The following is a 26185-nucleotide window of genomic DNA, read 5'->3' as shown; positions in this document are numbered from 1 at the left end:
GTTGTTCTAAATTGGTTACATTTTTTACCACAATTTTTTCGTACGTGTCTTATTTTTTCACAGTTTCCCGCCCTCGTTAGGTTTTCGTTTTTTTTTGCTTTTCTTTCTTCGGAGTGCGCCGTCCTCTAACACCAGGAGAAGAAGGGACTCTTGTTTTGGAAGCGCTGTTGGAATGAGAAAAATCGAGCCGAGCCTGGGTTCACCTTCGACCTGTTGTGCAGCGTGCGTCGTTGCGAAAAGGAGAAAGGAGGTTTAAGGAAAAAACGTTAGTTGTTTAAAATTGTGTTCAACATGACCGTTGTAAATCATAAAATTTGTAATATTCATTATAAAATGTAATTTTTTTCAAACTTCGAAAGGAACCAAGGATCAAGGAACATTTCAAATTGACAGAAGAAAAACCCCATGAAATTATTCCCTCTCCTTTGTTCTGCTGTTCATAAAGTTGTTTCTTGACCCCTTTCCTTCGGAGCTGAGTACTGGGCCTTAACCACGTATCGTCGGGACGAAAACGATAATCTTATCGACGATGACGGACGATAACTCATTTTTAAAATCTTTCAAAAAATGCCTGAATTTATCAATATCACGTTGAATTTCCAATGCTTTTACTAAGAATATATTTTTTTGATTACCGTCATCAGGGGTGACATTGGGTCTGGAGAATGAAATTGGGTCATACAAATTTCATCATTTTTGTATGACCCAATCTCATCCCCCAGACCCAATTTCACCACTGTTGACGGTATGCATTAAACATTGCAAATTATGAAAATTTTATTATTTTCGAAAAAATAGGGGATTTTGTGAAAAATTTAGTACTTTACAGGAAAAAAAACTCTAATACAGTCCAGACTCGATTATCCGAAGGTTTGTGTGGGACTTCGGATAATCGAATCACGAACAAAAAACAAAAACAAACATCAAATACGAGTTCTGCGAACCATTTCAGTCAAATTTGAATGGTTGGTTGCATGAAAAATAAAAAATAAACGCATATTTTGAATACATATTGCCATTTTGGCCACCATCTTGTTTAAAAAAAAATCTAAATCACATTTGAGTAAATTAAGGGTCATACTTAAGCTCAACAACCAGAAATAAGACAACGAAAGAAAAAAGTTTTTTCGTGATTCGATTATACGAAGTTTTGACTATCTGAAGTAAAATTTTGCCAAGGCCTTCGAATAATCGAGGCTGGACTGTAAAAGTTAAAAGGATATAAAATTTAATTTCGTTTGATTATTACAGTTATTACTGCCCACCATTGAAAAAACGGCTAATATCCACTTTTGGCAAAAACGAGATATTAGCACCAGGTGGTAGAGGACGTTACAACGCATCTTCTGGAACTTGAATTTTACTGAAATAGTGTCTAGACTTGGCTGCCGATGCGAAAAACCAAACGGCTAATATGCCACTCTTATGGGAAATTACCTTGACGGAGATTTTGTGCCAAACACTTAAACGCGTTTTTCTCGGAATACTTGATTTGGCATAATAGCCGAATTTTCAATTATGGGCAGATTACAAATTGTGAAAATTTTAGTATTTTCGAAAAATACGGTATTTTGCTAAAATCTTAGTATTTTACAAAAAAAATAAAAAAAATAAAAACAACTCTAATAAAAGTTAAAAAGCCTACAACATTTTGTTTCGTTTTAAACCCAAATTACAAATTCTGAAAATTTAAGTACATGGAAAAAACATAAAAAACGTATTTTGTGAAAATTCTCTGAAAAAACTGAAAATTTCGTTTCGTTTGATACCCATATTGTAAGTTATGAAAATTTTATTGTATTAAAAAAACGGTATTTTGGGAAAATTTTAGTATTTTACAAAAAAAAAAAAAAACAACTCTAATAAAAGTGAAAAAGGCTTTCTGAAATTTTGCATATATTAGAAAAAAATAGTTTTTTGTAAAACATTCTCTGAACAAAGGGAAAAAGCATACAAAATGTCGCTTCGATATCAACCCATATGGCAAATTATAAAAATAAGAGTATTTTCGAAAAAAACATAAGATTATTCTACAAAAACTAAACTTTCAAAAAGTGAAAACCCATTAAACATCTTCGTTTGATACTTGTTCGATACCCATATCGCAAATTGTGATTATTTGAGTATTAAAAAAACACGGTATTTTGGGAAAATGATGAGTATTTTACGAAAAAAAAAAACTCTAATAACAGAGGAAAAGCATATCGTAAATTAAGAAAATATAAGTGTTTTTGGAAAAATACGGTTAAACATTTATGCATTGAAACCTGGATGATGAATAGAGAGCATGCGTAACGAGATTATTCGAGCCAAACATTTCATTAGGGCACAAAACCAAAACGTAAACATTCGGGATTATTCCACTATTCCATTCATTAGTACACTCCCTACATGCCCTCCAAGAATTATATTGATAGCAAACAATTTACCATTGAAAAAATCAAAAACACAAAAGGGCACATAACAATTTTCACTCCAAACCAAAAAAAAAGGTAATATGTGCCCTTTTGTTTTTCGTTAGTTTTTAGTAGTTGTGGAACTTTTTGTGTTATAAAATGAACTTTTTTGAATGATCCCACTTTGTTTACATCTACAAAGTAGGAGGCTTTTCAAGCACAAGCATGACCTTTTTCTTACTGCTAAATGAGCTGTTTTTATAATATGTAGGTAGTATTTTATATAGTTTTTGACTTTTTTTTTGCTAGAAAGTTGTGTGTGTTTTAAAGTTTCGATCGGTTAGAAGAGGTTTTTCTTTTTTACGGGAGACGAAGAACTGCGACGAGTGTGATAAAAAGATAAATTTCCTGGCTGATTTAGGAATCCTGCACCTCTTCCTGGTCCAGCGAAAAAAGAGCGCTAATTCTAGCGAATCTGATCCAACAAACAGAGAAGATTTCCACTATGGTTTAGTGGAAATCTCGGTTTTCAAACGGAATCAAACAATTAAGACAGCTTCTGGATCGATACAACTGCATCGACTCCACAAACAACTTCCATTCATAATTATAAAAAATGACGATCTCCCTTTCAGCTTTCTTAAGATTTCTTGACTTAAACTCCAAGTCCTCAAAAGCCACACATTTTTCATTTTTGCAATTTTTAATGATCGATAACAATACTCCCTACTTTTGGCGAACAATAAATTGGTTCCACTTTAACAGTACAAAATCGAGTCCGTTATTCAGCACCCAGTTTGAAACTTACTACATTATAAAAATATATCTGGAGTTCTTAGTGAAGCCTTTGAAAAAGGGTAAATTTAATAAAGATTTTAAAAACGAATTTATTTTTTATTTTATTTTTTGTTATGCTTTTTGGGTTTATGGGTGCATTTTCATAACTCCTGAATTCTTGTTTCTTGTTGCTGATTTATTGTCAAACCGGTTCCGAACCGGTGCCAACTTGCATGCAATTTTATGGCAACGCTACCAAATCGCGTTGCGTCATTTGCGTCCGGTGAACAAAAAAGCCGAGAATGTCAAATCAGCTGATGGAAAAAATACAGGTTGGAGAAAATTGAATTTCTAGCGTAAATATTTAAAAGTTGGGTTTTAATTTTTTGTTGCGATCTGGACCACGAGTGCGGGAGGAGGCAAACCTGACAAAGGAGGAATCGTCTTTCAATGACTTTGGCCTGCTACCGGCGGTGTTACTTCGCATCCGGTTAAAATGCATTTCCTGGCGATGAAGAATTTTATGAATAAACAATCTAAATACCTAGGTAATAAGAACGAGGCGAGATGAACCAACTGCGGTCTAAAATTGAACCCAAAGGAAAAAATAGAACGTGAGAGGAACTCGATCTCTAATCCCAACCTGTGTTGTTCGAAGTGGCACCGTCGTCGATTGAGACCAAAGTCACTGAATGGCGATTCCTGGTCATCAAGTTTGTGACTTATTCCTGAGATCACTGGACATTTAAGTAGTTCAAATGGCAAAATCCGGGACTGGTGGTGTAGTAGTAAGCGAGGTTGCCCCCAGATGGACTGGGTTCGGTCCCGGTGGCATTTTTCGAGACAAGATTTGTCTGATCACGCCTTCCGTCGGACAGGGAAGTAAATATTGGCCCGTTCTAACCTATAGATTAGGTCGTCAATTTGATTTGATTTTTGAAATGGCAAAATAAACGAAATCTTGACCAAGCATCGCATCCATCAAAAGTCCGAAAAGAAGACAATTATGCTCTTCTGATAACTGCACTGCCGTTCTACGCATAATTGTCCCATGTCAGTTTTGGTCGATTTTGACTTTATGATATTTTTAAGTTGAGTTTGATGTGTACTTTAAGAAAAACACATAAAATCTGGTACTTTGTTCGGAAACTCATTAAAAACAACACCAAGTCTGTTTGTCCCATCGTTAAACTTCTACGCATAATTGTCCCACCAAGTATTTTCTTACACGGAATCATTAGTTTTACTAAACCTTATGTCTTGTTTACCTTTTGTAAAGCAAGAGAATCACTAACAAAGGTGATAAACTGCTAACTGGGGTGATTAGGGACACATAGGGCGAATAGGAACCCACGGGACAATTATGCGTAGAAACACAGAAATCGGTCGAAAAACTTCAATCGCGTTTTTCTCAGTTGCACTTTTTTGAACATGGGACAATTATGCGTAGAACGGCAGTGCAATTCTCGAAAATGATCCTTAATGGTGGCTAGAGCAATAACACCGTTTAATTTGTAATCGGGACCAACGAAACGCTCTCATTCGTGTTCCCAGCCATTCTACACAATGATTCGCTGGACCCTTCCCAGAACCGGGAAACTCCGTCGTCGACCCAGCTGCTCGGAACAAACTTGCATCCGCCTCGGTCCGGCACTTGGCGTTTTTGGAACCGACAGAATATCCTCAAGCGGACACACTCGCCCGTACCGGGGTGCGTTTTTACCCACCTTCTTCATTACTGTTGCGTGTCCTCCGTCGACCAGGTTTGAAGCAAAATCAACAAATAACGTAAATGTACACAAACATCTGTCAAATCCGATTATAGCACGAATTTTTGTTCGCTATAAATCATTCTTGCTCGACATGAATTGAATTCTTGTATGACAAGAATTGAATTATTGTCGAACAAGAATTGAATTGTTGCTCCGTTCACCTCGAATTTTTAACATAAGTTTTTTCAAGTATTTTATGATGAATTCATGGAAAAAATATGTAGGTTCGTTTCTTTCGAGTAAGCAAGAATGTTTGCGAGATTTTTCCTCGAAAATAATGTGAAAGTATCTGAAAAATATTTTTTGTTAAAATTGAACCGGTAACATGAATTAAAGAACAAGAATTCAGGAGTTATGAAAATGCACCCTATTGAACACCTAGCTCTGACGAATATTTGCGTTTATAACTTAAACTATGTGTTTGTATCATTTCTGAAAGTTTTTTCAACACATTATAAAATTTGCGCGCAATTCGAACTTGGTTGTGGTGAATTTAATATTGCTGTGGGGAGTTTCAGATCATTTAAATTAACCGTTAAATTTTTAATGAAGGATTCTAAAAAAGTGGTGCCACGATATCTCGGGACAGAATAGACAAAATTAGCTGAAGTTTAGAGTGTTTCAAGACTCTCTTTGCGTGGTTGACCAAACCGGATTTTGAAATTTTACTTATGCATAAATTTTAAAATATTAAGAGAGCAGTCAAAAAACAAAGTAAAAAAAAATCCCAAAATAAAAACGTTCGAAAATCTGTACTTACCGTTCGACGATCACGGCCGGCATCTGCACCAGCTGCACCGGACTCTTGCCGTCCTTGAGGGCCTGGGTCAGATTCAGTATCTGGCCGCGCATCACAGACATTTGCCGCTCGAAGAGACCCCGGTCGAAGCCCTTGTCCTGCTTGAACAGCTCGTACAGTTCGTTGCACATTTCCTCGACAAAGTTCTGATCGGACAGCGAGGGCAGTATGAGGTCCTTGATGTCCTGGCTGAACGGGTTCTTGGCTTGCGGGAGCCATGCCCAGTGGTACGGATAGGCGCGCCACGAGTCCGGATGCTTGAACGGGAAGGCCAGTCCGTTGTCGATTGCGGCGATTTTGATCTCGGGCAGCTGCACCAGGTTCCAGTCGGTGTTTTCGGCCATTTCGAGGCGGCTGTTACTCCGGGGCATTCCGCTTGGGGTGCTTCCGTTGCTTTGGGGCACTATCGTTGGTTGTTCGTACTTGATGAGCCAGTTGTCGTTGCCGCGGTCGGTGTTCCGGATGATGTAATCCAGCACAACTAGGCGCTCGAACTGGAGCTGGAACTTTTGCTGGAGTCGCGTCGGCAGCGGTTCCTGCTCGAATCGTCGCAACCAGTAGTCGGCGTCCTTGTAGCCGTCGACAAACAGCTGGAAGGAACCGGTCTTGGGTGGCAGACTCATCCGGTTGAACCGGGCCGCCGGTATTCGTTCCTTGATGGTTCTCTTTATACGTGCTTTTTGCCGGTCGATCCGCGGATAGTTGAACGTCTCGGACACGAGCCGAACGACGTGTGTTTTTGGTACGATGTTGAGGTTTAGCTTCTGGTCTACCAGGCTAGCTCCGGCTTCCGAAATGTAGCTACAACGAAGAGGGCGTTTTGTTAGAGGGGACAATTTAAACATTGACACTAGACTTACCCTTGATTTGGGATGAGACATGCCCGCCCGAAACAGCACGGACAGCACAACTTGTGCATCCATTTGGTCCATTTCGGGTTGAGTCGACCGTAAGGTTCTTCGTCCTTCGGTTTGAAGACTGCTACCACTTTCTGTAACGTGACAAGAAGGGGATCCCTTTAAGTTGCTTGTTACGTCAAAATATCACATTTAAAGGCAACATAAAAGATGAACGTTCTGTGTGATTAATACCAATGTCCACTCTTGAATACTTAATCAGAGCGTACACCCCAGGAGCACCCAAACTCAATACATTAAGCTGCCCCTGAGGGTCTCCATTTCCGTTTGACGCGAAGCAAAAAAAATATATAGAAAAGAAAACAATTAGGCGAATTGTAACCATATTTCGCGCTGTCCGGAAATGGACACCACCTCACCACCCCGCCAGAGCGGGGGAAGGAAGGATGGCCACTTAATGTAATGAGCTGGATGGGAATCACTTTCTTCGTTTACTGTTCGCTCGTCGGTGTTTCGCTGTGGGAATGGAGGCCTTCCCCCAGGGGGATCTCGTTGGTGCGGAAGCCTTCCCGTGGCACGAATAGGAGCGGATTGATGGAAAAACTTGAAAATGTATGATCTTCGTGAACTTACATTGGCGGGGTTTTTGACAAAGTACGATCCACTGCTGCCCTGGTAGATCCGTTCCGGGTAGATGCCGGCATCGATGGCGATTTCGGCCGAGTAGACCAGGTCGCTGAAGTGGGGATCATCTAAGGGGAAGATAGAATTTGCATTTATTAGAATGGACAGATTGTTTTAAAATTCAATTTTCTTCATTATTTAAACAGTTAGTAATCAAGAAACCTTGAAAGTGAGAAGATGGTCTACCCCGATTAGGGCGTCCAATTTTCCCGTCGTTTTGAATTTCCCGGGAAACGGGAAAAATATTTTTTGAATCCCGGGAATTCCCGGGATCCCGGGAAATTTTTGCAGCAGTCATAAAATCTATGTTTTCATTATATTTGTTACGTTTTTCTAGCTTAAATCATAGAATTAGCTCAAAACTGTTAATGGTGATAAGCTACACTTCAATCTGAACATGGACAGCAGTCTTTAGATAGTGTAAAACACAATTTAAAAAATGTGTTCTTTGATGTGCTTTGGAATTTAATTGAACCAGAATTTTGAATATATTTCTTTTATTTTTTTATTTATATAATATAACTACAAAAGCTTATACAATTTCATTGAAAGTGTCTAAAACAACAAGAAATAAAATTATACCAGACAATGTAACACTTTGGATAAGTTTCGAATTTTATGTTTTATATTTAAAAACATATTTTAAAAATTATCTTTAAGTCACTACCAATCAACTACCAACTGGGGATAATCGGGACTACAGTCTGAATAGGTACAGAAGATTTTAGAGCAATAAATTTGGAAATTTGTGTACTAATTGTTTTGATCTGTTCCTGTTGTAATCGAAATCAATCAAAACAATCAGAACATTATTCAAAAACAAATTAGCTTAAACAGCTGTCTTAATTCGTTACTTTTTCCTGATTTGCTCCAGATGCCGGTTTATGATGAAAAGTTAAATAATTTTTAAAATATTATGCTTTTTTCAAGTTTAAAGTCATTAATGAACGTGAATATAATAATAAGTCTTTTTTTAAATAAATAAAATTTAGTAGAAAATATCTAAGGCGCAAAGCATTTTGCGGATCTGTAAACAAAAATTTTAACAATTTTCCCTGCCAAATTAATGTTGTCATATGCCGAATAAAAATTTTAATGCTTTAAAATGCTTATCGATTACTAATTTCCACAATCAAATCTCAATTTCTAGACCAAAATTTGATATCTTTTCAATTTCGGGAATTCCCGGGACAAAATATGAAAAATCCCGGGATTCGGGAATTCCCGGTTTTGAAAAAATCCCGGGATTTTTGTCCCGGGAATTCCCGGGATGGACGCACTAACCCCGATTTCAGCTTTCAAAGGCAAAGCAGCCAAGCTTCCGGTTTGCCATAAATTTCCCATAAGTTATTTTTGCGCCAACACTTGATGACATGTTAAGGATAAAGGTATGGTTCAAAACCGGATCGAAAACGACGACCGGAGTCGCCGAAAATTTATGGCAGTTCAAAAGTGCGATGCGAGCGGAAAAAGTACACAGTACATAACCTGTGATAACCTAGTTGTGTGCGATTTTTCGTGTGTACTCAAAGATTACGACCAAGCAGGTTATTCAAAACACGTTACTTTCACGGTTGGTGGTAGCTTGATAGCATTTCGGTCGCATGCATTTAGAACGTTGGCCGTGTAATTTGAACGCTTTGGTACGCTTTACGGCGCTAGGTGATTAGAAGGTACCAATTTTTGAATAATTTCACAGCTATGTTGGAAGAAACTCCATAGGCAAACAGACTTGAGTCTTTTTTCTTTCAATCGCCAACAGCAACGGTTAAAATTTGAATTTGGGCATTCAGTAGTTTTGCAACAAACCGTAACCGAAAATGACGGCACCACTATCAATTGGTTTCATTGCAATTTCCTTCGAACTGAGTTTTGATTATCCGCAACATGACAACCGATTAAGCTAGTTGAAATACTTTTTCTGAATAACGTCTGAATAATGTTTGCCCTTTCACCCCTCCCCTAACTGCGTTACGTAATGAAAGAACGCTTCCTTTGCTTATAAGCATCAAAATTATTTAAACAAAATATTTTAACGATGGATTGATTATTTGACATAAAATTCCAATAAAACGTGTTTTTCGGAATTTAAAAAAAAATCAGCTCAGTATGCATGCAACTCGGCAGAGTCTCTCTTGCTGAGATACGGTCCAGACTCGTTTATCCAAAGCGTCTATTATCCGATGTTTTGATTTACCGATGGTTTCTATGGAACAGGTAATCAAACCATGAACAAAAAAAAAGTTTTTGCAATTCCGTCGTGAAACTACTTACTTTTCCTGTCATTCTTGAACGACGAAATAGCCTACTTTTCTGTACCAAAATTAACAGAATCGAATAGCAACACTTTTCAAAATAAATGCTGAAAAGTTCTACTTTTCAGCACTCAAATGGGTGCTGAAAAGTTAAACTATTCAGCACTTGTTTCGAAAAGTAACACTTTTCATATTTTTTTTTTATTTAAACGATTTACTGACAAAATACATGAAAATTTGACATAAAATTTCACTCAGTGTGTGTTTTTTGGAATTGCAAAAAGTGTTGTATGGAACTCGTTGCAAAACATGTTTTTTTCACCACTCTTCGTATTTATCCAACTCGGTGAACCTCGTTGGATAAATGTACGACTAGTGCTGAAAAAATCCTCTTTTTGCAACTTGTTGCATAAACTACTATTTCGTTTTTTTACTTTCAACATTGAATTCGAATTCTGCATTTTTCCAATTTTTTGGCCACCATCTTAAACTTAAAAACAAGGGTCCTGATTTTCGGTTCAAAGATCTGAAATCACTCACTCATCACCGAGTTAATCTTTGCCGACTGGAGCTCGCAACCGTACACGAGCGAACACTACTCTCAGGCTGCCAGCGACACAAATACTTCGTGAATTTCTTTGCCCACTCCGTCCGTCGACCCGTCACACACGAATACGTTCAGAGAAGAGAGAATCTAACAACATACCAGCTCGGCACTCTTTTGGCCCGCACCACCACAGTTTGCCGTAAATTTGTATTTGGCATGATGGAAATTGCTTATAAATGTGTCTTTGATGTCGTGTTATCAACAAAATTGCAAAACATTTTTTATAACAAAGATTTAAGCAGTTTAATAACTGAGTACAACAAAGCCGATCGCAAACTATTTCGACTCAGCGACTGAGCGACATAACTCAATCGGTCTCTCTGAACCATTCGCTTTACTACCCGATTTAAGTGAGAGGGAGAGCAAAGAGAGAGTATTCTGTAGCGATTGGCGTGGAAGCGAAAAACGGTAAGAAACATTCAGAGCAGTTTTTTGTCGCTAAAGATCGCGAGTGAATGTGTCGTTTTGGAGCAATCAGGACCCTTGCTTAAAAATTTTAACTCATACTTATACCAGACGATCAAAAAAGCAAACGAAAAAAATATTGGTTATTAGATTATAGAGCGTTCTTTTATTACGTAACGCAATTTTTTTTAAACCCCCCATGTAACATAATTTCCATACAAATTTTAAAAATTTGTATGGAGTACGTTCCCCGCCCTTCAACCCCCTGCCCACCAACTGCGTTACGTGATAGAAGAACGCTCCCTTATCCGAAGATTAGATTATCCGAAGTTTTTTTTTCCGGGGACTTTGGATAATCGATTCTAGAGTGTATTCTCTGAGTCGATTTGGCTCGGTGTCAAGCCAGAATCGACGCGAGGCTCGAGTCAAAATTCTCACTGGGTTGTTGCATAAACTACTATTTCAGCATACATTTGAGTGCGGAAAAGTTCAGCTTTTCAGCACTTATAACTGTATGTATTACTTTCGATACAAAAAAATGACATAAAAATTCAAATAACTAGCCAGAATTTTAACATTTAAATTCAAAATGCATGGAAAGAGTAGTTTATGCAACAAGTTGCAAAAAGTAGATTTTTTCTACACGATTCGTACTTTTATTAAACGAAGTTTACCGAGTTGGATAAATACGACAAGTGCTGAAAAAAACATGTTTTGCAACAAGTTGCTAGCATTTTTTTTTTGCAATTCCGAAAAACGCCTTTTGAATTTAGTTTCATTTGTTAAGGGGTTACATACATGTAGAAAATCACAAAATTTCATATTACAGAAAATTTATTAAATCAACTTAAAAGATGATTTTCAATCAATCCTAAAAGTTTCATGAAGATATTTCATGATTTAACTGAGTTAGAGACGATTTAAGCTCAGAATTTTGCCATGCGCAAAGCGAGCTGTCAAACTTTGAGAGCGTTTTTCTCTGAACACCAAGTTGATTTACGGGTGCCACGATATCTCGAGATGGGACGGACCAAATTGGCTGAAATTTTGGGTGAAGACTCCCAAGATATGTCCCGTGTGCATGACGAAGCCCGATTTTAAAATTTTGAATTTTAAAAAATTACAAAAATCAAAAACTGGCGATTTTTTATATGAAAAACGGATAAATATTTTTATCTTTTTTTTAACAATCTTTTTGAAAATCGGCCTCCGTCATGCACACATGTTGAGATATCGTGGCACCCGTTTTTTGAAACTGCTTACTTCAAATAGCTATATCTCGGCAAAGATACAACCAAATGTCTTCAAATTTGTTTTGTCAATAGATGGAAATGTATTTTTTAATGCCCTGAAAACAGATTTTGAAAAAAGTTAAGTGTGTGCTCAAACCAACCTCTGACATTTTTGCCGATTTACATATATATTAGAGTGTAACAAAAATGACTTTTTGGCGGGCATTCAGGGGTTTGTTCAGGTGGGCATACTGAGCCTAAATCCCAAATATGAGCTTGATTGGACGTAACAGGAGCTGGCGCTCCGCCCTTCAATTTTAAATGGGATTTAACCCGTAAAAAAAGATTTTTTTCAAAAATGTCACTTTTTGAGGCATTTTGGCCACCAATACGTTCACCAAAAACATCACTGGCGTGTAGGCCAGATCCTTGCGCATCTTTTGGTATATATAACATTGAAGTTTGGAGCATCCTGGAGCTCGATACAGACCTTCAAAGTTTGGCATATTTTCGAAAAATCAAAAAAAAAAAAAAAAAAGCAGGCCGTTTCGTTTCTCCAGGAGGACAGGAAAAGTTGACAGTTTCACAGCGGAATTGCAAAAATGTGTTTTACAACACTGCAGTCGGGTTTCAATCATTAGTTCAAAAATATTACAAAATAAAAAAAGATTGTAAATGCCGGTCCCAGCAAAATCAAATGGCGACGCATATCTTTTTTGCCGGGGCCGATTTTTCGAAAAAAATACCAAATTTTGAAGGTCTGTACCGAGCTCCAGGATGCTCCAAACTTCAATGTTATATATACCAAAAGATGCGCAAGGATCTGGCCTACACGCCAGTGATGTTTTTGGTGAACGCATTGGTGGCCAAAATGCCTCAAAAAGTGACATTTTTGAAAAAAATCTTTTTTACGGGTTAAATCACATTTAAAATTGAAGGGCGGAGCGCCAGCTCCTGTTACGTCCAATCAAGCTCATATTTGGGATTTAGGCTCAGTATGCCCACCGGAACAAACCCCTGAATGTCCGCCAAAAAGTCATTTTTGTTACATCCTAATATATATAACCCCTTAAGTAAATTCACCGCTCAAAACAAAAAAAATGAAAAATGTTACTTTTCGACACAAGTTTTGAAATGTTCAACTTTTCAGTACCCATTTCAGTGCTGAAAGATAGAACTTTTCAGCACTGGTATTGAAAATAATTTTTCCATTCTGTTATTTTCGGTAGGTAAAAGCAGGCCGTTTCGTTTCTCCAGGAGGACAGGAAAAGTTGACAGTTTCACAGCGGAATTGCAAAAATGTGTTTTACAACACTGCAGTCGGGTTTCAATCATTAGTTCAAAAATATTACAAAATAAAAAAAGATTGTAAATGCACCTAAAATTGCATTGAAATTTGAAGTTTTTTTTTCATAAATTTATTTTTTTCTCCCTTGATGCTTCCCTTGTGGGGTAAGGGTGTGTACTGCCCTGTTCTCATGAATGTCCTATGTGAATTTTAATCATTTTTGATTTAATGAAGCAGTTTGGTTCAAAATCAAGTGCTCTTTCAGAAAAAAAACCTAAAATATTCAGTACTCTCTAGAAGTCTGGAAGACATCCAGTTTTTTTTTACCAATTCTCTAGCCTTTTTCTTAGCTTGATATTTTTGCATATCGGACATTTATGCGAACATATGCAGTGTATAAGTTTAAATTTAGTTATTAGTTTATTTTCAACAGCTCCGCCTCCGGCTTTGGATGCTCTAGCGACAACAACTTTTGTACAAATTACTTTGTCATTTCAAACTTCGATGACTTCGGTTCTGCCCTGTTTTTTTTTTGAAATATTTTTTTTTATTATAATTTAAAGTAACGGTACATGTTTATTTTATGGGTACGCTAAGGATTGATTTTACATCAATTTGTACGTGAACTTTTAACTAATATCTGCTGAAATTGTATTCGGACAATCCAGTATTGCACAATCATTTGAAACATTGGGGCAATTCCGTCTTAAAATGGTGCACACAATACGTCTTACTGTTGACTCATTTCTCGTTACTCGACCAGAAAGAGTGCGCCCTCAATTTGTACAAAGAATAATTCTCATTGTACTGTTCATTGCAAAAAGTTGGTTTACTCATTAAATTTAACTTGTTGGCTTCTTCCAAAAAAAAGTTATTTTTTGACATTTTTTTTTTTTAAAAAGCATTTTGCAATATAAAGAAAAAGTCATTGACGGTACTTTTCAATAATAATTCTGCAAACTTTTTAGAGTCAGACATCACAATCAATAAACCGTCCACACGGGTCGATCAAAGGTTAAACACTCCACTTGCGGTGACTTCGTTTTGCACGGGCAAGAACTATAACTAGCAGCGGATGTCCACCAGCTAATTTTAGTGCGACACACTGCAACGTGTTCGATTGTGTTGAAGGTACCTTTGCCACCCAACCCGGCTCGAGCGCAAACCAGGTCGGCCTGTCTTATACACGTGTTTTTTTTATCTACGTGTTTGCATGCTTCCAGCACTTCTTTGGGTATTTTCAGCTAGTACATAGTGTAAGACAATTTGTACCTGGAATTTCATTATTCGGAAAGTAGTCCTCGTCGCAGATCAGGAACTCGTTGTGGTTGGAGTCGATTCCGGGGGGCAACACCGACGACGCCACATGATTCAGCTGTATGGCATCCGTTCCGTTGGTGCTGGTATCGATGATGATCAGCTGATCGGACCCGCCCGCATAGTAGTCATCCGCCGCCGACCCGATCGGAACGATCCGGTTCAGGGTTAGCGGCGGGGGTGTCGTCGACGACGGGACGACACCCCTCAGCAGTGGCCTTATCGGTGGGGGCGTGAAGGAGATTCGCAGGGGTGAGTCGTGCTGCTCTGCCACGACGCCATTGCTGAGTCCTTTGCCGAGGGCGGCCAAAGGACCTGCCGGGGAAGTGGTTTGGTGTACATTGCTATCGTCGAGGATGAAAATGCTCAGATCCTGCTTTAGTTTTTCCATTCGTTGGTTCTGCTGCCAACGCTGCTGCTTTTGGAGGGTACGTGGCAGCCATGAAAAGCTGACAAATTCCTTCTTGCTTTGGCTTCTTCTCGAGAACTTGCGACACACTAATTAGTGCACAGGCATTCGATGGAGCGTGACGCTGACCGGCAGCCCGGATAATCCTTGAACTTGATCTTGAACGTCGAGAGCCACCATACTGCACAAACACACACACGAAAAAAAAACACAACTTCTTCTTGCCACTGCCCGACAGACCGCGAACATTAGACAGACTCTGTTCTAGCTTCCATGTTGGTCGACTTGCGAGGAAAAACTGAGCAACCCACCACCCACAACAACAACAACAACAGCAAATGCAACTGCACTTAAGGACAAGGCACAGCACACCAAGTCCGAGTCCGAGAAAAAGCACGGCTGAAAAAAAGCACGGCGCCTACTACTCGCTGCTGCTGCTGCTTATCACACGAAAGTGAAAATTTCGACTGACTGACGGCGACGACGAAGAAACACACACTTCACTTGCCAAAACTAAGAAAGAAAAACGTAGAAAAATAAAAGCTATTGTTGTTGTTCCGACGACGACGACGACGACGACGAAGCAAGCCACGGCGAAAAACGACTTCGGGGGGAAGTTCGATATTTTCACACGAGAGTGTGTGTGTGTGTATGTTTGTGTGCTGCATTCGGTTAACAATCGTGGGAGGCGGGTGGAAAGAACGGAAGAGAGTGGGTGTGGGCCAACGAGGGGAGGGGTGGGTTTTGTTGTTGGGGGTGGTAGCCAGACAGCGGAAGGCTTTTTGGGCACGGAAAAGTGTGGATTTATGCGTTGAATATCTCAACTTATCCTTTGTAATTAAAATCTTTTTTTCTTGTCTGATTTTGTTTTTTTTATGATTTTTATTCGTTTTCAGACCTCTCTGCTATCACTTTATTTTCGAAAGACTTAATTTCTTTTGTTTTATGTTTTGCTTCTAGTTTTTGTATTATTTTGTCTTGCTGTACTTAATTTTTATTTTACTCTATTATTTTTCATTCGAGTCTTCATTCCTTATCTATTTAATTTAATATTTTATGGTTATTTGAATGTATAGCTATTTTTTTAATTCTGTCATAAATAAAACCTTGTCATAAACATGTCTACAGCTTTAGATAAAAAGCTTGCTTTGGCAAATCAACTTTTTACGATTTTTTATTTTGAATAAAAATTTTCTACACAGCTAAAAAAGTAGTAATCCAGCTGCGTGTAAAAGTGCTGGGTGTAAATAAATATTGCATTATTTTATGCATTTTTATGTAATTTTAAGCCATGAAATATGTAGCCCATCAGTATGGGTAACCTACTTGGCCAAAATGACAAGCTGATATATGCGTTTATCCTGATGGCCGAGTGGGCTAAGGCACCAGTCCTCACTGTTGGTGCTGGGTTTGAATCCCGTCGGTTGCAAATTTTTTTTTTGTGTTTGCAAAAATTGTACGTGCAGTGTGTAATATTAAGTGTTTATTTTGACGAAGGTGATGTGCTTTTGCATGCGATTTTACCATCGGATTTTTTGCTGTGTATGCATTTTGTACAAATTTGCGGGCTGATCATACGAATTGGACATGTGAATATGTATAAGGAAATCTGTTTCTGATCGAATTAATGTTTTCGGCAAAGTTGTACACAAGAAAAAAAATGATGGTAATATTCATCAGGAAATGGTGACAGGTTTTGCGTCTAAAAAAATGATTAATTTTACCCCAGAAAATGATGAATTTTCATCAGTTTTTGATGAATATTCATCAGGTTCACATTTTTACACATTGTTTATGTAATATTATTCAAAAAAGAGGTAATATTACCTACCTACCTACCTACCTACCAAATTTTCAACATTCCAAAATTTTACTTTTTTTCTGTGTAGGATATAATTAGGATTTTTGGAAAAAATAGTCATGCGGAAAAAAATCTGAGTTTTTCCATTTTATTTTGTATTTATTAAAAACTGGGAGATGAATAGAGAGAATGCGTAACGTGATTTTCGAATGATCCCACTTTGTTTACATCTACAAAGTAGGATGCTGTTCAAGCACAAGCATGACTTTTTTCTTACTGGTAAATGAACTGTTTTATAATCAGTGGTATGTTTTTTATTTCGTCTAGTTTTTGACTTTTTTTTGCTGGAAAATTGAGTGTGTTTTCAAGTTTCGATCTGTAAGAAGAGGTTTTTCCTTTTCACGGGTGACGAAGAACTGCTGCGAGAGTGTCATTCTGCGATGTCGTAGTAAAATTCGCTGGTTGGTTTTGGAATCCTGCAGCTCTTCCTGGCCCAGCGAAAAAAAAAACGCTAATTCTAGCGAAGCTTATCCAACAAACAGATAAGATTTTCACTAAAACAGTAGGGTTTCGAAAGGAATCAAACAATTTAGACAGTTTCTGGATGGATACAACCGCATCGACTCCCTAAACAATTTCCTTTCATAATTATGAAAAAATGACAATTTCGCCTTCAACTTTCTCAAGATTTCTTGACTTCAACTCCAGATTCTCAAAAGCCACAAATTTTTCATTCTTGCAAAAAATAATAAAAAAAATCAATGGTCGATAACAATACTCTCTACTTTTGGCGAACAGTAAATTGGTTGGTTTTAATTTCCAATTTTTATAATATGTTGGGGACTAAAAAAGCAGAAGCTAGAGTTTATGGTACAAAAAACCTTTCAAAAAAAAAATCAAAAATATTTTCAATAAAAAATTTAAAATCACTTTTTAGAGATGTAAAATTGAATTTGCATCGGAATTGGTTGAACAGCCTTTTTGATAAAGTTCCCAGTTTTTAAGTTAAAGGCACTTTAAAGTGAGTTTTTTTTTGTAATTTAAAAACACGTTTTGAATGAAAAGCAAAACTTAAAAAAAATCATTTCAAAAAGATAAGAAAATGTTCCGCAATTTTTTTACTTTGTAGATCGAACTGCTGGTTACATCCACTTAAAATTTCAAATTTGTGGAAAATGTGTTTTTTTCTCAGTGTCATCTGTTTTTATGCAACTCGCGATATAGTGGAAACTATTGCTTCCATTTTAAATATTTGAGAAAAACTTTTGTGATATTTTCTGCTTTTTTGTATCAAAATAACAACGTGGGAAAATACAAAAAATCCTCGTTGGTTTTTTTTTGCTAAATTAACTAACCGAAAATCTTAGCAAATAAAGTGGAAAACAAACTAGACAAACTAAACTAGTTTAAGTAGTCGGAAAATTAGCGGACTGAGAGTGGATAAAAAAAACAGAAAACTATAGAAAATAGAAAATCATGGTCAAAAAAATACCTAGCTTTTAAGATTTTAAACCCCCCGACCCGATGGTATTCCTGCTGACAATACAGGTTGGAATAAGAGAGCGTGCCTTTACTACAAAAATTGATCGAAATGACCTAAACAAGGGGGAAAATACTATAAAAAATGGAGAGAAAAGTTTTAAATTCTGATTCAACTTTCAGCTTCGAAAAACGATGCTTTTCACTAAGCCTTGATATCTCAATACAGTGTTCCCAGATTCTCAAAACTTATTAATTTCAGAAATGATAGCTATCAAATAGTGCACAAAATAAAAAAAAGTTTTGGGTTTCTAAAAATTATTTTAAAAGTAGGGTAGAGTAGTCATCAATGAGACACGGGGAACAATGATAAAATGGCTCTCACAAGACGTAGTTTCAACCAATCAGGCTCATATTTGGGGGAAAGGTGTGTCTACTAGATAAACGTCTGCTATAATTGTGGCTTTGGTTATGGATGCTCCTTTGTAAAGTTATTCATACATGTTTGATTCTGGGGTGTAATAGTAAATTATGACTAAAAATTACATTTTCGCTCATAGGCTGCCATTAACACAAAAACTAATATGTCTCCAAATTTCTTTCGTCATTTTACAGGGCATAAGTTGGGCTACAATGTCCTTTTATTGGGTTTGACCAAAATTTAGAATATACCCAGAATCCAGGGCTGTCTCATTGTTCCCCACTCTTTTCTACCCATGGGTAACAATGAGACACTTTGATTTTTCTTCATTAAACTTTTCAAAATCTGTGGAAATCTTTCAAAACATGAATAAGAAGTGATTTTTGGCATATTTATTGAGTTTGAACTTCATTTAACCAAAAATATAAAGTTATTTGATAAAATATATGGATTTTACAAAATTTAAATACTTTTTAGTATAACTTTTGTAAATTGAAGTTTCATGTTGACAAAATTGCTTGAATATATTCAAAGCAAGTCACCTGCAATGGAACAATATAAAAGCATGATGTTTTACTAGAAAAGTAATGATTTTTGTAGAGTGTCTCATTGTTCCCCAGCTGTCTCATTGTTCCTGCCAAGTGCGTCTACAATGAGACAGTTGAATAACTCTGACTGTAGACGTCAGATCGATCTCATATTTTGGTCAATGTTAGAACAAACTAAAAGAAAGAAAATGCAACAAAAAGTTCTTTGAAATATACTAAAGAAAAAAATACAAAAATCGTTGAAGTTTAAAAACCAAAAGTGTCTCATTGATAACTACCCTACCCTAATATCAATTTTATGTACTTGCTCATAACTTTCAGCAGGGATGCCAAATTAGTTGATTTATGGTGAACTGAGTTAAATACTGATCTGACCCAAACAATTTGTAAAATTGACAATATTCTTGTATGGCGACAACAAACACGTATCTACCTACGATGCGATCGCAATCGGCCAACCGCTGTGCGTGGCGATAATATATTTTCTCTCGTTTCGTCCATTTTCAATGGGACCGCATTATATCTTGACCATTGGATCTTCCTCAAGTGCCACCACCAGCTTGGAGAGTCGTCACCGCGCTCATTTTTTTGCTAAGCGAAATTTGGTCGTGCTTCAGAGGGTTTTGTGTCTTGTGTTTCTCGTGAAAATATTGACAATTTAGATAGGAGATTTTGCTAATATATTTTTTTGTATTCATTATTGCAAATCAAGACAGAAAAGTTTTTCTTTGCAAGGGGTATGCAATGCAAAAAGTCACATGTCTTGTACTGCTACTCCTTGTAATGTGATTGTGAGCAATGTTGAGATAGTAGTAGTGAAATTGGAATGTTGAATCGATGGAAAGTCCTTGCATTTTAACTTTAGCTAATTACAAGCTTGCATTTAGCAGTTTGAAAAAAATCTATGTGATGTTTGATGGATCCATAACTACTTATAATTTTATGTGGGGAAGCGAAATGGAAAATCGATACTTTTCGCGCCAATTCATTGAGGGAAATGTTCTAGCAACTTTTACTTGCTTCTGTCAACAACACACTGTCAAGTCGCCCTAATAGCTAAGTATGTAGAAGACTTGACGACGACATTCGTGCTTGCAAAACTTACTTTTTACAAGCCAACAACAAAACGAGGACACATGTACTACTACTAATAGTGCTACGATAGTAGGTCTCACTTGCAGTTAAGGAAAATTGTTGTGCTCTATTTTTATGTACGTATTTCCGGAATGGTTGAGAAGCACCAAACAATCGAACAAACGATTACGTTTTCAGGTGACAGAGAAACAGGATAAATAACTCTTAGCCATTGTGCCAACTTGAACATTTCAGTATTTTTTGAAAACAATTTCTTACTCAATCTTTAAAAAGTATCCATAATTCTATCATTGAGTAAAATGGAGATATTGAACTTTGGTAATCAACCAAACTCAGAGTCTATAGAAAATTAGCTGGCCGGGACCCGTGGTGTAGGGGTAAGCGTGGTTGACTCTAACCCAGTCGGCCTGGGTTCGATCCCAGAAGGTCCCGGTGGTATTTTTCGAGACGAGATTTGTCTTACCACGCCTTCCGTCGGATGGGGAAGTAAATGTTGGCCCCGGTCTAACCTCTAAAGGGTTAGGTCGAAGCTCAGTCCAGGTGTAGGAGTCGTCTACCTGGGTCCCTGTCTCGGTGGAGTCGCTTGTAGGCAGTTGGACTCACAATCCAAAAGTCGTCTGTTCGAATCCCGTGGTGGATGGGGAAGCTAAGGTGTAAAAAGAGGTTTGCAATTGCCTCAACAATCAAGCCTGCGGACACTTAGTTTCGAGTAGGAACCTCGCAATCGAGAACGCCAAGGCAATAGGGACGTGGCGTTACATCGTGCTGCCGTCTGTTTTTTTTTTAGTGCAAGAGTGGAAAAGTGCTGAGCCATCGTCTAAAAATAGACGGCGTCCTATCTCGCCCAGCAAAATGAAGTCGATAAAGTAGTCGGTTTCGATGGAGAAAGAGTGGAAAACGTGGTCTAAAAATAGCACCATCCCTCTATGCTGTAGAGCGAATAATTTGATTTTCAATTTTTGAAAAACCAGCAATTTGTAGAGATTTTTTCAACGGTGAACACTATTGAAAAAAAAAAAAAACTAAAAATAAATAATGTTGTATAACAGAAATGGTCCCCCTAGAAATAGATTCGTTCAGAGAACGGTCGTTTGACCGAGATTCCCATCATCTCTCCCATGATCGCATTCAAATGACTTCTGTCACCACGCAGCAAACAAAGCGAAGAGAGAGGCGAAAGACGAGAGAAAGATCACCTTGTCTCGTTCGGGCGGCATTTTGAGTGGTGCTCATTTTTTCATTTTTGTTTCGTTTCGTCTTTGTGTTTACGTTTGCCAAGCAATGAAGATCGTGATGGGCGCTGTGTGTCAGCGATCAAATTTCGTTTCTGGAAATGATCACTGACAGAAAGTTTTTTTTTTCAAATATCGAACTGTCCCATTCAGTGACAGATCCCTTTTAAAGCATTGTTGCCGAAGCGTGCGAAAAGATTAGTCAACTATTAAAAATGTTACAGAATTTATAAAATGCAAAATAAAATACCTTCTTCAAGTTGTTTAGAATGGTGCCATTCACATGGTGATGTCTTTTGGGTACGATTTCCCATTAAGATACAATTGACAAATCGTCTGTTGTCTGCTATCTTGTGACAACCACCATTTAGTACTATTCGAGAAAATCGATTTTTAAAGTTTGATGATGAAAAATTTCAAAACTATGAATGTTAGAGCAAAACTCTTTGAAGCAATCAGTTCGTATACTATCGCTTAACAAACGCTCCAAGTTTCAACTAATTTGGTTACACCAGTTAAAAGATACAGTAAATTATGTAAACAAAAATCTGAAAAGCACGTGTCACAAGTGTGTTTCGAAAGTAAAATTGTACTACGTGTCATAAGTGTGCACAAAATTCACATACAAACTAAAATAGGCATAAATCAATAGTTTAACCTACTTAATCAGTATATTTTCAAAAACAAAAGATAGCATGCCATTGCCTTTTTTGAGACTGATGCACGGTTTCCCTCTAGTTTTACCAACAATTCCAAAATTTGCTCGACTGATTCCCCGAACGAAGCAGTTAATAATCACGTACCCAATTCGGTGCCAGATTCTTTCCCACATACCAGTGAGTCAATGAATCATGAACAAACACAAACTGCTCTCCGATGTGGTTTCAAACTTGTACGGATTCGTCCAACAACAGACTGCCGATGACAGGTTCGGAAGCCACATCATAGAGCAGAGCGTGGCGTTTGCACTTGCACTCGCCGCGTCCGAATCTCACTCGACACAAGTTGAAGGTTGCTTCCTCAAACAAAAAAGCAAAAATACAGAGCCAGTTTGACAAGTCTATTATTGAGCAGTTGCGTGGAACGGCAAAGTAAAAGTATATTTCTGAACGATTGTTTGCAGCAGCGCGCTGCTGATAAGACGAGCAGTCACTTGCCTTCAAGAGAATGGCTAGAGGAGATGAGTTTCATCAGTCGGTGGCGCCCATTGATGTGGTTTGCGACAGCTTATTTAGGGTGGACGTTTCTTTAACTCATTTTTTTTTTTAATTTTGTAAGATTTGAATGTTTTGAAAAAACAATAACAACTCTAGATTATTGGCCAATACATCAACCTCCCAGACTGAGCGCCCACCCTGGCCGTGTGACGCATTGCGCTGCGCTTATGACTCAAGCGTGTCGTGACGTTCTCTCGCGGCAATATATCGAAAGGTTACGATTTGCAAGTGTTGGGTTTCATCACCGCCACTTACCTGGAAACTGGTTGTAGGTAATCTCATGCTCCCGGCCGCCCAGCAGCGGCTGCGATTCCCGATCGATTCCGGAATCCAGCGTGATGCCCTCAAAGTGCACTTCCGGAATGACGGAGATGAAGTTTCCCTGCTGCTCGTCCGTGATGGTCGTCAACAAAGAGTTGACACTGCGCTGCTTCTCGTAGTCCGACGACAAATCGACGCTTATCTCATTATGTCGGGCCTGGCCAACCGTATGGTTCGGGGGAACCCCGTTTCCTGCGCCGGACTTTTTCGACGTGGTTCCCTGGGACAATGCAGCTGCCGTGCTAGCCTTTGTTATGGCTGCTGCTGCCGCTGGTGGTGGTGGTTGTGGAAAGTTTGGTTCCGTAGTGGTTTCTTCGAAATCCAAATTGACTAGCGGTTCGTCTGAGGTCATCGGAACTTTGCTGCTGGCTCCGGTTGATGCTGCCTCGCACCGGAAGTACCATACACTATGTCCGAAGGTCAGGCACACTCAAACCACACACACACACACCCTACAGCACTACTCCGAAATCTACGATACTAGCTGCTTCTGCCACCAGAAGCTGTCATTATCACCCTCCCAGCACTTTTACGACCTTTCAATCTGCTGATGTTTTTGCTGGCAAACGGGACGTGTCCTTCTTCGTGGAGCTTGCCTCTGATAAGCCGAGCCGAGCCAAAATCACATGAATTCAGAACTTTTTACTAATCTAAACACACAAAGATTACTTTTCCTTCCTTCTTTCCACCAACGAAGAGGCGTAGAACTTTGACACAGCCACACAAAAACACTGGCAATTAGAAAAATAAATGGCTCGCGACTTGAAAAAACTTTTTTTTTTGTACAATCAATGTTGCTCCCCGTCTCTGTCGCACCACTGGAAATTTTGTAGAAAACGAAAAGTGCGATGACAGCTCTGGCACCAGCGATGCCAGCCAGATGTGTTTACATTCTAAAGTCTGCAGACAAAAGCGAGGTAAAAGGGAGCGTTCTTGTATTACGTAGTGGAAATCTCCCAGTCACGAAATATTCTAGCAGAGTTGGTTCTGCCAGAATCCTGCTAGAACGGTGGAACATTTCTGCTAGAATGCTGCTAGAACGTCGGAACTGGGCGTTGTTGCCTCTCACCACACTGTAACTGAAAATCGCACTTTGCTGAGTTTGAGTTTCAACTACGACTGCAGTTGGGCTGAGTTCAATCCAGGGGGCGACATCTATATCTAACTATACAGGCAGCTCGCCGGTAGCCAACACAAGCTGTCAACTTCGGCACCAGAACAAAAAGGAATTGTCAACTTCGGCTCCAGCACAAAAGAACAGCTGTTCGTTACGGAACCAAAACAAAGCAACTGCGCACTGTAAAAAAAGCACAAAAACTACAGGCATAAAATGGAAATAAAGTAATTATTATTTTTATGTAAAATTTTACCGCAATGTACGTTTAAAAGTTAGTGTATGTTTGTGAGGTGAGTTTTATCAATTTATTTGCAAAATAAACTTCTAAAGTTGGGATTATTAAGCACACATCGGGCCGATGACCTCATTTAAAGTTGTACTTTTATCACATGAAACGTTTAACTTAACTACTGTGTAATTTGACTTTTACTACAGTAATTCTTGTAACAAAAATTGAATTATTAAAAAAAGAAATATTTTTGTTTTCACTGTGCGCAGTTTGCGCACGTTATCAATCTCAATCACCCAAGATGGCGGTCTTTAGCATCCCCCTGGTTCAATCTCAGATGGACCCGGTTGCACTTTTCGAGACGCGATTTGTCTGATCAGTTATCACGGCTTCCGTCGGACGGGGAAGTAAAAGTTGGCCCCGGTCTAACCTAGAGGTTAGCCTAGAGGTTAGGTCGTTAACTCAGTCCAGGTCGTCTTCCTGGGTCCTGTCTCGCTGGTAGGCAGTTGGACCCACAATCCAAAGGTCGCCAGTTTGAATCCTGAGGTGGATGGAAGCTTAGGTATAAAAAAAGGTTTGCAATTGGGTCCTAAAATGAACCTTAAATTGATGATATTATTGTTCACAATACTAAAGATTATTTTTCTGAGTACGTACGTCCACAAATGGTTTGAAATCGATTAAAAAAATTTCAAATAGGGGAACTATACCCTTTCTCAGCCTATTTCTATTATCGGCCTATCAGTACTTTGACCATGAAGTACGGCATAAATGAAGTGTTTTTGACTGTTTCAAAGTAATAAATAGCTCAAATTAAAGTAAGCAAGCAACTCTTCATTGTTGATACGTCTGAAAATGTTGATTTAATAGCGGAAAACGGCAAAAGTGATGAGAATTGGTCGAATGGCTTAGTGTGATTAAAATGTGGTCAAAAAATTCTTCTATATTTTATGTATAACGAACGTTATACAATCTAATCTGAATTGTTTGCAATCAAGTCAACAAGGTTTTATTTTCAATCAAAATTTCAATATTAACCAATAATTTTTTTTACTCACTGATTTTTTGAGGAAATTTTGAAATGGTGGGACCTAAACTTGAAATAAAATTTGCATTGGCCTAACTGGTGTATCTGAATAGGTTCTTTGAATAGTGAAAAATTGCGAAAAGTGCATCGATTTCCAAATTTCAAGCTTTTAAGTGCTCTAAAACCTGCTGTCCCTATTCAGACTGTAGTCCCGATTCCCGATAACCATATAATAAATTGTCCTTACAGAAGGACCCCTATCATTCTGAGTTTATGAACAACTTAACAACTTTGCTCTAAAAAAATAAAACCTCTAAAACATAGGTTTCAAATAACATAAGTATAATAATTATTATTTTATTAATCCTAATTTTGAAATCAGAAATTTGATTGATGTTTGTGAGCTGCATAATTCCACAAATTTTACTTCGTGAGATCCACGAGGGCGGTGAAGGGAGTCTGAAATTCTGAGCTAATTCTTCAAGAGGAAGACGCCCTATTGTAAAATTACAACAGAATTATAAATAAACCGACGCTAACATTTCAAATAGTGGAAAAGTTCACTTTTGGAAATGTTAGCGTCAAAATGTCAACGTGGTTTGTTAACGGATTCTCAGTTGAAAAAAAATGAACAAGGCGTTAAGCAACGGTTTTTTTAATTAATTTACCCTCCCAACTTTCGTCAATAGCAACAATGTATACTCTCCAAAACTTGCCCGATGTCTCATTTAGCGCTCTTTAGCACACTTGGAAGAAATGCATTCGCTCAACTTAATTTTGATTGACAAATAGCTCCCATTCACGACACAACACACGGTGTTGACGAGCTGTGAAAACTAAATTGACTCAAACAAACTGCTGCATATTTGTCACCATCATCAAACAGCTGTCTGCGGTGTA

General features: G+C 38.0%; 2 protein-coding genes across 2 annotated transcripts in view; both read right to left on the bottom strand.

Annotated features, from left to right (window-relative positions):
• LOC120419219 (SWI/SNF complex subunit SMARCC2) overlaps positions 1–18096 on the bottom strand; it is a 77667-nt gene extending 59571 nt beyond the window's left edge. Inside the window, exon 1 of the mRNA XM_052709820.1 lies at positions 18093–18096. The gene's annotated coding sequence lies outside the window, so the exon portion shown is untranslated. The remainder of the gene's footprint in view (positions 1–18092) is intronic.
• The window catches only part of LOC120419224 (uncharacterized), a 45113-nt gene extending 21427 nt beyond the window's left edge, over positions 1–23686 (bottom strand). Inside the window, exons 1-5 of the mRNA XM_052710016.1 lie at positions 22847–23686; positions 7235–7353; positions 6605–6735; positions 5706–6545; positions 131–210 (exon numbers count right to left, since the gene is read on the bottom strand). Of these exons, the coding sequence (XP_052565976.1) occupies positions 131–210; positions 5706–6545; positions 6605–6735; positions 7235–7353; positions 22847–23264 (1588 nt within the window). The 5' untranslated portion in view covers positions 23265–23686. The remainder of the gene's footprint in view (positions 1–130; positions 211–5705; positions 6546–6604; positions 6736–7234; positions 7354–22846) is intronic.
• Between the last annotated feature and the right edge of the window lie 2499 nt (positions 23687–26185).

The sequence above is a fragment of the Culex pipiens genome, chromosome 3 (assembly GCF_016801865.2).
Source record: "Culex pipiens pallens isolate TS chromosome 3, TS_CPP_V2, whole genome shotgun sequence".
NCBI lineage: Eukaryota > Metazoa > Arthropoda > Insecta > Diptera > Culicidae > Culex > Culex pipiens.
Note: the sequence above shows the minus strand (reverse complement) of the source record. Positions and strands in the feature narration are given on the sequence as shown.